General features: G+C 51.6%; 5 protein-coding genes across 5 annotated transcripts; all 5 read left to right on the top strand.

Moving 5' to 3' along the window:
* Positions 1–342: 342 nt before the first annotated feature.
* ASPACDRAFT_49667 (cytochrome P450) lies at positions 343–2,155 on the top strand (the record flags this gene model as incomplete). Its single annotated transcript, XM_020202273.1, has 7 exons — positions 343–427; positions 499–631; positions 698–889; positions 951–1,102; positions 1,152–1,378; positions 1,432–1,703; positions 1,753–2,155. 7 exons carry the CDS (start codon positions 343–345, stop codon positions 2,153–2,155), a joined length of 1,464 nt encoding a protein of 487 aa, XP_020059859.1.
* A 321-nt stretch (positions 2,156–2,476) lies between these two features.
* On the top strand, positions 2,477–3,546 carry ASPACDRAFT_111318 (MOSC domain-containing protein). Its single transcript, XM_020195542.1, has 2 exons — positions 2,477–2,770; positions 2,867–3,546. The coding sequence occupies exons 1-2, from the start codon at positions 2,544–2,546 to the stop codon at positions 3,447–3,449; spliced, it is 810 nt and encodes a 269-aa protein (XP_020059858.1). The 5' UTR covers positions 2,477–2,543; the 3' UTR covers positions 3,450–3,546.
* A 545-nt stretch (positions 3,547–4,091) lies between these two features.
* ASPACDRAFT_111316 (sulfotransferase family protein) lies at positions 4,092–5,156 on the top strand. Its single transcript, XM_020195541.1, has one exon. The coding sequence runs from the start codon at positions 4,108–4,110 to the stop codon at positions 5,005–5,007; it is 900 nt and encodes a 299-aa protein (XP_020059857.1). The 5' UTR covers positions 4,092–4,107; the 3' UTR covers positions 5,008–5,156.
* A 1,054-nt stretch (positions 5,157–6,210) lies between these two features.
* Positions 6,211–7,699, top strand: ASPACDRAFT_111315 (F-box protein). The gene is made up of 2 exons (XM_020195540.1): positions 6,211–6,287; positions 6,381–7,699. Exon 2 carries the CDS (start codon positions 6,459–6,461, stop codon positions 7,533–7,535), a length of 1,077 nt encoding a protein of 358 aa, XP_020059856.1. The 5' UTR covers positions 6,211–6,287; positions 6,381–6,458; the 3' UTR covers positions 7,536–7,699.
* A 3,156-nt stretch (positions 7,700–10,855) lies between these two features.
* ASPACDRAFT_39133 (chloride channel protein) lies at positions 10,856–13,677 on the top strand (the record flags this gene model as incomplete). Its single annotated transcript, XM_020200551.1, has 3 exons — positions 10,856–13,039; positions 13,089–13,475; positions 13,522–13,677. 3 exons carry the CDS (start codon positions 10,856–10,858, stop codon positions 13,675–13,677), a joined length of 2,727 nt encoding a protein of 908 aa, XP_020059855.1.
* Between the last annotated feature and the right edge of the window lie 105 nt (positions 13,678–13,782).

The following is a 13,782-nucleotide window of genomic DNA, read 5'->3' as shown; positions in this document are numbered from 1 at the left end:
ATATGCAGAGCGACCAAAGCGTCTAGAGACTGGAAAGAATCCTATCTGGCTGGGCTCTGAGCCCGGTTGTCGATCAGCTAGCGGCCTTGTTCGCGATGCGTGGAATCGCGGTGAATGTGGCTATAAAAGGACCAGGCGCATAGAGTAGGCACTGTTGATGGAGTAGACCTGCTGCAAGATATTCGCTGAGTGTGCATCTGATTTTCAAGTTCAATCGTCGCAATGTCCCATATGACAGGCCTATTTGTTTTGTTCCCCGCTATCATAAGTCTCTACTTGGTTGTAACTCTAGCGGGACGCTGGCGCAACAGGCCCCCTCTTCCACCCGGACCTAGGAGCATGATGCCCTGGATGGGAAATCTCAATGCTCTACCAAAAGGTGGTCAGAAGGAGTACCTTCACTGGCTACGCCATCGTGATCTATACGGTGAGTATACAGCCCAATGACAAGATGGCCGTTCGGAGTTTATGCCGTGCGGAGTTGACATGCCAGCAAAGGCCCGATTAGCTCAGTCACAGTCATGGGTCAAACATTTGTGATATTGAACGACGTTAGTCTGGCCTTTGAGATGCTCGAAAAGCGAGGGGCCATCTATTCTTCCAGGCCACGGCAGGTGTTTTGTGGTGACATGTATTTCCCCTTCTCCGTGGCATATGCACGGCAACGACAAGTGAGCAATTGACCAAACTCTATCAGGATTGGATGGAGCCAATCCGTCGCTCTGTCACCTTACTCGGAACGGCTGCGTATTCATAGGAAGAATACAATGCGTGTCCTTGGTTCTCCAACCGCCGCGGCTCGATTTGAACCAATGCAGGAGAAAGAGGCCGCTCATTTTCTCGCCCGCATACTGGAAAATCCCGATGACTTGGTAAAACACATCCGAGGGTTCGTCATCCTGCATGAACATCCTGCAAACAGAAATGCACTGACAAGAATTTCTTTGCAGCGAAGCAGGATCATTCATTCTCAACCTGGTTTACGGATACAAGACGAACAAACAAGGTTCGGATCCTTTGGTTGAGTTAGCGCATAAGGTAATGGAGGAGTTCGCACAGGCTTCGCTTCCCGCGGAGTACTTGGTGGATTTGATGCCATGGTGTATGTGCCTTTTCTTTTTTTTTTCGTAGGGGAAGTTAATCAGAATCAGTGCGCCTTGTTCCGGACTGGATACCGGGAATGAATTTTAAGACAGTTGCAAGGGACTGGCGAAATAACCTGACAAGAATGACTGAGCTTCCTTATGCATTTGTGCGGCACAAGATGGAAACGCAACAAGACTCAGATTGCTTTCTTTCGCAATTGTTACGCGCAGCAAAAGACGAGTCTAGCCACAAATGGACGGCCTTGTCGCTATACAGCGCAGGAGCTGACACTGCACGTCGGCCCATTCCACAATACTGGGTAGAAGTTTTGCTGACATGCTGCAGACTGTATCAGCTCTTTCGACCTTTATTCTCGCAATGACTCTGTATCCTCATGTTCAGAGAAAGGCGCAAGATGAGATCGACGTGGTGATCGGCGAAAACAGGCTTCCAACATTCAATGATCGTTCGGATCTACCCTACATCAATGCACTCGTGAAAGAAGTTCTTCGATGGCATCCGGTCACTCCAATGGCATTACCGCATATCAATGTGGAGGGCGATGTCTTTCATGGGTACTTTATCCCGAAAGAGTCAATCATTCTGCCCAACGTCTGGTAATCCTCCTTCCTGGTATTTCAAGCTCATACGCTCACCTGCTGAAAGGGCGTTTATGCATGATCCGCGCACTTACAACGATCCGATGACATTCGAACCTGAGCGTTTTCTGTCATTGGAGGGTAAGAGCCCGGAGCTTGATCCGCGGAAAATGGCATTCGGCTTCGGGCGGCGACTTTGCCCCGGACGTATACTGGCAGAATCGTCGATCTTCATCATCGTTGCGCAGTTTCTGGCTGTATTCGAAGTCAAAACAAGGCACAATAGCCAGGATGAGAATCACAAGCAAATGACCCCGGAGTTCCAGCCAGGGGTCATCAGTCACCCAGCGCCATTTGACTTTCGGGTTCGAGCGCGGAGTCCGCAAGGTGAAGCATTGATCCGTGGTGCTCAGGAAGCCCACCAATGGTTGGACAGCGATGCACATACACTGGCGCATCTTGGTTTCTGATAGAGTTTTGTGGCCATGCAGGCTGATATCACAGGATCAAAATCCTGGTATTGCGATGTGATTTGATCGGGTAACATCCTGGGTATACCTCTCAGGTTCAAGGATGATAATGTATGTCTGGGTATATGTCTGGGTGGTTAGAGGTCATTGTACTTCGGTTGCCTTCGTAGTGAATCCTGCGTGTTTGTTTGCCCCGGCCTTGATTTCAGACATGCAACTGTGGTTTCGCGCTTGGCAGAGCCTTTACCTTGTTTGCGTGTCATGCAATCTGAGATTGGGGGCCGGGGACCAAGCATAGTATGGGTACTAAGCCTTCAAGCCTGTTAAAAGACGGCCTTGGCCACGAGTTGTGCTGGAAAGTTCATGTCTCCAGAAAAGGTCATTCATCATGTCTGATTTCTTAAATGAATCCACTTCTGTGGCTCCACTGCCTGCCGACGATATTCTGTCATCCGTGCGGATTGGCAAAGTCAAACAACTGGGACCAGGGTCTGTGACTTCAGCCATCGAGAAGTCACCATGTGCGGGCAGGGTGTATGTCACCAACCAGGGCATAACTGGCGATGAACAAGCGTACGAACACCATGGTGGGGCCGATAAAGCCTTGCATCAATACTGCTCTCGTCACTACGAGGCCTGGAAGCGAGAAGTTCCCGAGCGAGCACACTTTTTCAACATTGGCGGATATGGAGAGAATATTTCAGCACACACCTTCGATGAGTCCAACACCTGCATCGGCGATATCCTTGAGATCGGTTCTGAAGGCGTTCTAGTCCAAGTCAGTGAGCCCCGACAGCCATGTTTCAAGCTAAATCGCCGCTTTGAGTTTGCGCAAGCTTCAATCCGAACGCAAACGACCAGACGGACTGGGTGGTATCTGCGCGTCTTGCAACCGGGTTTCATACAGGCTGGCGATCGTATTCGATTAGTACGTCGAATCAACCCCAGATGGTCAATTAGCGAAGTGGGGAAAATCCTCTGGGAGGACCGAAGGAATATCGAGTCATTGAAGGAACTCAGTGACCTGCCTGGGCTTGGCAGAGAGATTGCACAGGTATTTCGCCAGCGCCTTGCCACTCGAGAGGAGGAGGATATGCTGTTTCGTCTAAACGGCGAGGCGTCAATGTGGGAGGAGCCAAGGAGTTGTGGAGCAGCCAAGACAGTGAACTTGGTCATTCTTGTCAAAGTGTTTCTCTTCGTTGGGATTGTGTTTGGGTTATGGATAGTACTTAGGCGGGTTGTGGTCCATCTAGAGATCAAGGACTATCGGGACATTGTAAATAGTGAACTGTGAGAATAAAAGAGAAGATGCCACCGAGCATTGTGGGGTGAAGAGGCGGTTGAAGCCGTGGGGTTTTTGGACTGGTTGCTGTAGAGGAGTGGGTGTAACCAGTGGGAATCGAGCTGGAAGATCAGTATTCGGTAATCTATCAAGGTTGGTAGCCAGATCATCTGACCCCACTAGTCCCCATAAATACCACCACTCACCATAGTGTGGTTTATTCAAGACTGTGTTCCACTCTATGGGTTTCATCAACCATTTCATGCTCTGTTGATGTTTGGAGTTTACTTTTCACTGTCATGGTAGGTCCATTTGCATAATTATCGACTAGGATTCTGCGGAGGCAATGGGCAGCAAACAAGGACTATAACTGGATTTATCAGCCTCTAGACTGGTATCGGTTCGATTCTGGCACCGTAGTTCTTGAGAGAAAGTCCCCGCGCGGTCACACAGCGAGCAACAATTGAGCGGTAAGAGGGGGAACAACCACGGTAAGATCCGGGCCATTTGCGCAGTATCATCTTCGCTGGAGCCTGTCGCATATGAGATTATGTCTAAAACTTCATAGTAGGGTGTCAAACTCCAGAGACCAGCTTACTGGACCGACGGATCTTCCCGCCGGCCCCTGCCAAACATGACAGGGATGATATGATACAGAAATTGACATATCATGGTAGCACAGCCAAATCCAGGGGGCACGGTTTATTTAAACCATCTCTACCACTTCACTTCCTTCCTCCCCACCAAACCCTCATCCTTGTCCACTGCGCCAACTATCCACTTGCAACTGAAAATGGGCCAAACTCCCTCCACCCCCCAACCCAACACCACCATCCAAGTCATCGGCGCCGGTCTCTCCCGCACCGGCACTGCCTCGCTCAGCGCCGCCCTCTCCATCCTCCTGGAGGGCCCCGTCTACCACGGCGGCACGCAGATCACCCTCGGCCCGCCCACGGAGCTCCCGCGCTGGAACCACCTTCTTCGCACATGGCTGCGCAATGACACCGACCAAACGCTGTCACTCCTCCACTCCCTCACCACCGGCTACGCCGCCATCACGGACGCGCCCGCTTCACACTTGGTACCCGAGCTGCTTACGCTCTACCCGAACGCCAAGGTGGTCGTCACGGTGCGCGACCCGCAAGCCTGGCGCCAGAGCATCGACACGCTCACCTCTGTTGTGGCCCCGTGGTTCTTATGGGCGGCCCTACTGCCCCTGCCCGGGATGCGACATTTCATGACGTTCATCTCGCTGGTAAGAGCGCAGTGGGCGCGAGTCTACGATGGCAAGGCGCAGGATAAAGCGTGGGTCTACCAGCGCCATCTGGAGTGGTTGAGGGAGGTGGTCCCGGCGGATCGGTTGGTAGTGTTTGATGTTCGGGACGGGTGGGAGCCGCTCTGCCGGGGCTTGGGGAAGGAGGTTCCAAAGGACATGCCGTTTCCCAAGATCAATGATTCCAAGGCGATCGAGCGGGTGGCGGCGCACTACATCAGGAGGGGTTTAATGCGGTGGGCGGTGATTATGGGCGTGCTGGTGATGGGGACTGCTTGGTGGGTCAAAAGGGGGTAAACCACGTTTGCAAGATTGGAACTGTATTCGAGCCTGGAATCTTGAATTTCCAGCATAGATATTATCTGATTTGGCTCGCTCTGAAGACCTTTTTTATGTCCCGGAAATTGCCAGACCGTGTGAATAAGGGATGGTGGTGTTCTCCTGACGACAATTTGTTGTATATTACTCTGTAGTTGTATGCACTGCGCTATTTTCCCACCCCTGCAGCAAGTGTGGCTGTGCCGACTATGCCTAAATACTAATATGCCCCGATCCTAGGCTCTTTTAAACCTCAAACCGCCGCTGCTGTGTCATCGGCTACGCTAGCACTATTGTTCCCTCTAGTGCTCGACATGGTCTATCATCGCAGCTTTGTCAACTTCTGCCTAATTTGTTCATAACAAGCCTTCACTCAACTGAGTGAGATGGAATTCACGCTGCTTTTGATGAGTCTTCCCGGGGGATTTAGGTAGACTGGGTGATTCTGGCTGCAACGACCGGACTAGGCGGGCTTCGATGAGGTTCCAAAATAGATTTGAATCAGATCATCTACAGTGAATCAAGTCCGTAGTTCTTGCCTTGCTTGTATATTTGTGAATTGTAGTATTGCTTTCCAGTTGCAAACGTGCCTGCCATTCCAGCATTAGATTCAGGTGTAGTACCTCCTCCTACTCAAAGTCTCTGACAGCATCTCTCTTTTCCTTTGATTTATTCTTCCCCCCAATAACATCATTTTTCCAATCAAAACTTAGCATTCAATCATATCAATTCTATCATTCCAAATGGATACCAGCATCAATATATCTTTAGCCAGCCTCGTCGTGCAGATCTTGTCCCTTCTTTGGGACATCTGTTCGACTCTTCGCTGGCCGCGGTCGTTGTGGTCGCGGCACCGTGCCTGGCTGGAGGCGGGCTTTGACCCGGAGCATGGCAGGCGGCGGGTGGGCTCGCTCCGGAGTCGGTCTAGGGGGCGACCCGGACGCAGGAACCGGCCTGCCAATCCGGGGACCCCCCGAAACGGCTCCGGGGCGAGCCCACCTGTCGCTCTGCGTGTTTCGGGGCAGAGTTCCGTAGAGCGGCTGAGCGTTCGGTCTCGTACCGGGCGCTCAGGCTCGGCGCGGCGGGATACGCCGGAGGATTCACCCTCAGGGCGACCACCCTGATTGTGATGACGGGAATGGCACAAAAAAAAATTGAAAAACAAAGAAAGAACACCAGCAAAGAGCTCGCACTTCTACGCAGTGCTGGTGACGGCCGCCTTCGGGCGTAACCAAGACGAGCTTCTGATTGCCTCATGGGTACGTACTGTAACCCTGTGTTCTCCGATCGCCATGACATCGATCCAACTTCATCAAATGACTCAAATTACTGACTCAGTGTGGTGATCAAAGTCTTCCTCATATTGCCCGGACTCATCTCTCATTTGTCTTCACAACTGAATCGCTACCATCTTTCATCAACGAACAATCATGCATCCACTCCTCAGAAATCTGATGATGGCAATCCCCAGCCTGGGTACTCGCTGTGGGTACTCCAGGATTCCACAATCACCGGAAATACCTCCTCTGGGGAGTCCTCAACACGGAGTGAATAGTCTCCTTCGTCTCCCACCTCATATCCTTGAGATAATCCTGATGCTGCTACCTCTGCCATCCCGTGCTTGTCTGGTCTTGACTTGCCATACACTTTACCGAGCCTACAAATTGATCATCCGAGATCCCCAACTTCGATTTCCCCGACTGTTAGCCAACAGGAATCCTTATATCAGCTCGAGTAATCCGGAAGTTCCTCGCAACATCCTCTTGCACCAACTTCAGAACCATCACTGGGCCTACTGCTCGGGATGTCTCAAGCTACACCCATGGAACGAAATGGAGGATACGGATTATCACACGACCAGGGGGGAGTTGTCGGATGCTCGCCTCCGCCATCTCTGCAACGCACGAGCCGGTATCGTCGATCTCTGTCCCTGCATCAGCCTCACTGCTCGAGATAAGTTCCGCTTAGTCCGGCACCTGGCCGGCACCGCGGAGGACAAAGACCGTCATCATTATCCGATTGAAATGGATGAAAGATTCAAACTAGGGCTTACACTGGACGGCAAGCGTTGCCTCGTGCACCGATGTGAGATTCGCGACCACCCGCATGTATGGATCCGTCTGGAAGTCGCTCTCTATCTGTATCCAAATCACAACGGAATCATGAGCTTATACGCTTCTACGGCTTACTACGTCGATTTATGGTCCCCGGCCCGCCCGGACGCGATGGTGCCCTATTTTGCATGTCCGCATCGAAGTTTGCTATACTTTGCCTTCAGTAAAACGTCCCGGAAAACGAGTTGCTTATTCTGTAATTCTGTGTTTACGGAGACAGGTAAACATCGGTTCCGGGATGAGGGACGGAACATTCGCGTGCTCAGGAATTTAGGGGGATTACAGTGGCCTCCGGATAAACAGTGGCGGAAACAACGTCGACATCGGGCAAAAATATCGTATAATAGTTACTGGAAGGATGATACCTGGTTTTGGGAATGGTCGAGGGTTTGAGCGTTTTTGAGACTTGGTCGTATTTGCTAGCTAAGGCGTTGGAGGCATTTGCTGCTTGCTTGTTCGATTTGGTTTGTAAGAGGTTGTCGCCCCTGATTCATTTGCTCGGTTCTGTCATCATGTCGACAATCTTCTAGATAGCTATAATGAATTGACTTCACCTCATTTGTTCATTTCATAAGTCCTCGCTCAGTAAAATCTGCTTCCTGGTACTTCGAGCATCATATAAATTCCACCCTTATTGGTTTCTAACGGTATAGACTGTCTGTATCGGCTCACTACACCTACGGGTACTGGTGAGGTTATCGTGCTTGATTGATAGTGTAGCTGAGATAAAGATATATGGAATCTCAAGTCCATAAGATTCGGAGTAGGTTTAGAGAAGGATCCTGCCTGAAAAGTCTCTTTGACTGCGGGATACTTTCCATAATCTCCGAAGTCAAACAAAACGCTGAGCCGATAGCTCCATCGATACTTGATATCTCTCACTTCTACCTTTACCCCCCCCCCCCAGTAAAGGCACATCTTGGGTGTTGTGCTCATCCATCCCTACCTACAAGGACAAAAGTCCCTACCTGACAAGACACAATTCTGGCCCGCCAAAACAGCCTCACTAATGTGACTGTGATAACTTAGTTTCAGTTGGCACTACTCTCCGCCCCGTAAGCTAAGCGAGCAGACGAGAGCTCCAACCATATCCCCGCACTTTCGACCTACCTCGAGCCGAGCGCATCCGGGCCCGCGTCGATGAGATAGTCCATGATCGGACGGTAGCCGAACAGCTGAAAGCGTGGTATCCCAGCTGGTGCAAACGGCCCTGCTTCCACGACAAGTACCTGCCGACCTTCAATCAGCCGCATGTACAACTGGTCGATACCAACGGCAAAGGAGTGCAAGCCATCACACCCACCCGAGTGGTGGCCAATGATGAACAGTTCGATCTGAACGTCCTGATCCTCGCCATGGGATACGATATGAAACCGCTCCAAAGCCCTGGGGCGCGAGCGAGGGTCTCGGTGTTTGGACGTGCGGGTCGCAGTATGTATGAGAAATGGATGCAGAGCCCCATGACGCTACACGGCGTCGCCACAAATGGCTTCCCCAGCATGTTCTTCTCGGGTGCTGGCCAGACGAGCTTTTTCCCTGTGTACACAGCGATGCTCGATACATGTGCCAAGCATGTAGCGTTCATCATTTCCGATAGTATCCAACGGCAGGGTAGCGGTAAGATGACTATCGAAGTTCCTCAGAATGCAGAGACAGCTTGGGGGCTGCGAGTCCAGGCCGGTGCTCCCGCCCTGGCAGCTTGGGCGGGTTGCCCCCGTCGTACTTGAACACTGAAGGAAGCCTAGAAAACGTGTCGATGGAGGAAAGAATGAAGTTGACGGCTTCTGCACGGTGGCCACCCGGAATGATCGATTGGATGGATGTTTTGGAGGAGTGGCGGGATGCTGGTGACCTGGCTGGGCTTCAGATCAGTGTCGTATAGAGACGGTGTCTGCGGTAGGGAATTGAAAACAATGAGTTCATGGCAATATCTCAGTTGGTACATATCGGGAGGTGCACAGTCAAGATGTCAATCCGTCCCTCACCCTGTAGCCTTAGATGGTATGAGCGTCAGCGCTAACCCAACTCACACTAAAGTGACATCCTTGTAGCGGCAATCACGGTCTGGAGATCTCAGCTTCAACCTTTAGAAAAGGGACCAAGGCCTCTGTTTCATACTTTAGCTTGTCCATTTTCAGATTGGCCTCTCATTTGGTCCTGACTTGCCTCTCACTATACTTCTAGTACTTTTCTGATGTACTGTATCACTTCTCAGGCACGATCTCGTCCTTCTTCCTTGGCGTTGAAGTCCGCCCATCGTTCTCGATTTGTTCAGCCAGGGTGCCCTACTCATCATCAAAGTTCTGCCGTGTTCGCGACGAGGCCCCGTGGTAAGAGACTGGACGAACTGTCCAGATATCTTTGCTAGCGTCGTTGCTGTGTGTCTTCGTGGCGATGTTGAAGATAATTGAGGGGGAGTGAGGGTTTTGCGCAGGGCGCATGAGGGAGCAAGAGGAATGATTGGCGGTGATCTTGTTGATCAGGGTGATCGTCGTAGTGCTGTTACAGCAGAGACGGGTTGGAGAAGAAGTATACTAGGTCCTTGGGCTTTGGAGAATCGACTGGATACAAAGTTTGGGTGCATGGTGGAAGGATTATGAGGAGGTCTGTTTCGGTGTTGCGTTGATGCTGCGCTAGATTACAATATACACAAAAGAAGCAAACACAACAAAAAATGATGGACAATAGGGAATCCATACTAGGTATATAGATCACACCACCCGTTTCTGAGATGATACAAGAGCTCAAAACAGGGCCACATCAACCTTATTTTATTATATACACATGTCTATCTCTGTGAAGTTATTTAGCTAACTACTATACGTGACGTAATGCAGCATTACAGGTGTCTGGGGTACAGCTGCCAAGAGGATCTGTGGCATGTTACACCAACAAGCTGACAAGCATAGCTGTCGGGTGGAGGGACACGTGCCTTTTCCAGATGTCCGATGACATCTTGCCCCTCCCTCCTTCACCAAGGACATACCCACACTAGTCTCCTAGTGGTGCTACTATGAAAGGACTGACCATCTCTCTCCACTGGGCAAACACCTTGTGGGTTTGTAGTGTGTGTCTGACCGCTGCTTGGGGGGCTGTTGGTCCCGGGTTTGTGACTCCCCAAACAGGCTTAGGCAGTCAGATGACGATCAGCGCAATGGGTCCCGAGTCCATCGCTTTCTCCTTTCGCTCTTCTCCCCGCCTCCATTCTTTTGACGGCCTGGTCTGTGTCTGTCACTACCTACAGTTAGACTATCTATTCACCTGCATTTCCTTCCCCTCCCCCCTCCTTTTCCTTTCAGCCTCTTATTTTAGTCTTTCTTTACTTTCATCTGTATCAGATCTTTGCTTTGTGTATAGTTTCATCCTCTCCGACGCTCTGTTTTTACTCGCTCCGCTAGACATAACAATCGACCGCTCGGTTGCACTCACTTCCTTATCTCCGTGTCTCACCGCCGTCGACCGCTTCTTCTTGTTTGCATCCAAACACAGTCGAACTTTCGTCCGTGTCTCCACTCTGCAGTTGCCCGGCGTTGATGCGCGGATGGATATGTCCGTTATCGCAAATTGTTTGTTACCTTGAACTTTTCCTATCTACCGTTCCATCTGCCCCCTGCCCTGCATTTTGGGTTCTCAGGAGTCGGGGTTAACGTTTACCTCTCAGACAGCCATCAGTAGGTCGGAAGCAGCCCTTGCTTCACCTCGCATCGCCGAAAATGCCTCGTTCAGTCCCTCAAAGATTTCCCTCGGCTCCTTCAGACATTGAGCATGTCTCGATCGAAACCGATGGCCGAAGAACCAGCGCTCAAACGGCTCCTCCCTCGCCGTCCGCCTTTCGGCGCAGTCACAGTCACCTGTCCGAAGCCCACACCGGTTATGAAACGCTGGAATCGCCTATGGAAGTAGGAGAGACGACCAGCTTGTTAGGCAAAGGGCACGAACACCGGCGCAATTTCCCGAGATCCTACACCAACATCTCTGGCAACTCGGGCCCCGATCCAAACTTCAGACATAGCTTGTTGGCGGGCAGCCTCCGGCGATCACGCCATCACAGCCGCGCTAATTCGCAAGCGATGCGTTTCAGCCGTCGCGACAGTGATCCCGCCGCGAGTGTCGCTCCCTCAGCCAAGGACGATATGAGTGCCTCGTTCCTGGATGAACGGAGCTGGTACGATCAATTCACTTCGACTGATTGGGTCCATGATAGCATCGCGGACGGCGCTCGCTTACGAGAATTACGGAGGCGGAAAGACATCCGGGGTCGCCTATTGGCATGGTTCGATGGCAGTCAGGGGTGGGTGCTGGTAGCGTTGATCGGCTGCATAACCGCGGCTATTGCCTTTTTCGTCGACGTGACGGAGAAATTTGTTTTCGATGTGAAGGAGGGTTTCTGCACCACACACTGGTTCCATAGCCGCCAAAGCTGCTGCACGGGAGGGCAAGAATGCCCTGCGTGGAGATCTTGGTCAAACATTTTGAGCCCATCGGGTAGCGAAAATCAGTGGGTCGATTACGGCATGTTCATTTTCTGGGTGATCTTACTCTCCATGATCTCTTGTGCGCTCACCTTACTCACAAAGACGGTGGTGCCATCATCCATCTCGTTGACGACTCTGGACGAAAACCTTGGGGCTGCGTCCTCCCGCGGTACCAAAGGAAAGACCGGGAACTTCAGCTCGCATGACTCGCCAAGTGGGCTACAGGCACCGGGTGCCGTGATTCCTACTCGCCCTGCTATGACATACTACTCGGCGGCAGGGAGTGGAGTAGCTGAGGTCAAGGTCATCAACAGCGGTTTTGTCTTGCACGGGTATCTAGGCTTCAAGACTCTCGTCGTCAAGACTGTCGCTCTGGTCTTTAGTGTGGCGTCAGGACTGAGCTTGGGTAAGGAGGGTCCATATGTACACATCGCGACCTGCGTAGGGAACATTTGCTGTCGCTTGTTCGCGAAATACAACTTGAACGACGGCAAGAGGCGTGAGGTGCTGAGTGCAAGCGCTGCCAGCGGTGTTGCGGTAGCTTTCGGGGCGCCTATCGGTGGTGTGCTCTTCAGCCTCGAGGAAGTCAGCTATTATTTCCCTCCAAAGACACTCTTTAGGACGTTCTTCTGCTGCATTGCAGCAGCCCTGTCTCTCAAATTTTTCAACCCCTACGGTACTGGCAAGATCGTCTTGTTTCAGGTTCGCTATCTCGGCGATTGGGAGATGTTCGAAATGGTTATCTTTATCCTCTTGGGTGTCCTTGGAGGAGCAGCCGGGGCTCTGTTCATCAAAGCCTCGAGCGTCTGGGCGCGGTCTTTCCGACGCATTCCGATCATCAAGCGCTATCCCATGCTTGAGGTTGTTCTCGTAGCTTTGGTGACTGGACTCGTCGGGTTCTGGAACCGGTACACCAAGTTACCTGTTTCCGAGTTGATGTTTGAGTTGGCCAGTCCCTGTGAGCATGTGTCGTCATCACCCACGGGGCTGTGTCCCAGCGAAGACCGCATTGGCGATATTATTCGCTACCTGCTGGTCGCTCTCGTCATCAAGAGTCTGCTCACCATTGTCACATTTGGCATCAAAGTGCCTGCGGGAATTTACGTTCCATCCATGGTCGTCGGTGGTCTTATGGGCCGCATCGTTGGCCATGTGGCACAATACTTGGTGCTCAAGTATCCAACCTCGTTCCTCTTCGGGTCTTCTTGCCCGGCCGTCGCTGGCATGGAGTCCTGCGTGACACCGGGGGTTTATGCCATGGTTGCGGCGGGTGCTACCATGTGTGGTGTCACACGCCTTTCAGTGACACTTGCCGTCATATTGTTCGAACTGACCGGTAGTTTGGATCACGTGCTCCCATTTTCACTGGCAGTTCTCTGTGCCAAGTGGACAGCAGATGCAATCGAACCCCGCAGTATCTACGTGAGCATCTCGAAGCCTGCAATCATAGTCATTGTACTAACGTACGCAGGACCTCCTGACGGACATGAACGCGTATCCGTTCCTCGACAATAAACTCCAGCCCTTGTCAGATGGACAACTTGGCGATCTCGTTCGACCCCTGCGGGCCAGCCGGATTATCGACATTTCGGAGTCCTCCTTTGTGCCTGCGACGGAGCTGCGGTCGAAACTTCAGAACTTGCTCATGGCCGGTGAGCTCGACAGTGGCTTGCCGATTCTGCGTCACAATATTCTGACTGGGTTGATCCCTGCGCCTGACCTCGAATATGCTCTTGACAATCTTGAGGATGAGGAGAACACCCTGTGTCTGATGACGATGGATGTGTCCTCGACTATCTCCGACAGTGAGGATCTGGAAAACACCGACTGGGTGGACTTTACTCAATACATTGATTTTGTAAGTCAGGTGATCTCACTGCATGACACGAAGCTAATCCTTTTAGTCCCCGATGGCCTTGGACATCCATTCCCCAATTGATCTTGTGTATCAGTGCTTTGCGAAGCTGGGCCTGCGGTATCTGTGTGTCCTCCACGATGGACACTATGCCGGTCTAGTACATAAGAAAGCATTTGTGAAGTATATGAAGCAGAACGAGTAGTTTGCTTTTCGGTGGGTACGTGTTATGAATTGCTTTTTGCCGCGGTTATCTAGATTTGTTGCTGTAAATTAGCTCGGAGTTGGTTCAGCGTTTGTTTCGGTTGCA

Source organism: Aspergillus aculeatus (assembly GCF_001890905.1).
Source record: "Aspergillus aculeatus ATCC 16872 unplaced genomic scaffold ASPACscaffold_2, whole genome shotgun sequence".
In the NCBI taxonomy this organism is placed as follows: domain Eukaryota; kingdom Fungi; phylum Ascomycota; class Eurotiomycetes; order Eurotiales; family Aspergillaceae; genus Aspergillus; species Aspergillus aculeatus.
This window is presented reverse-complemented; position numbering and strand designations above follow the sequence as displayed.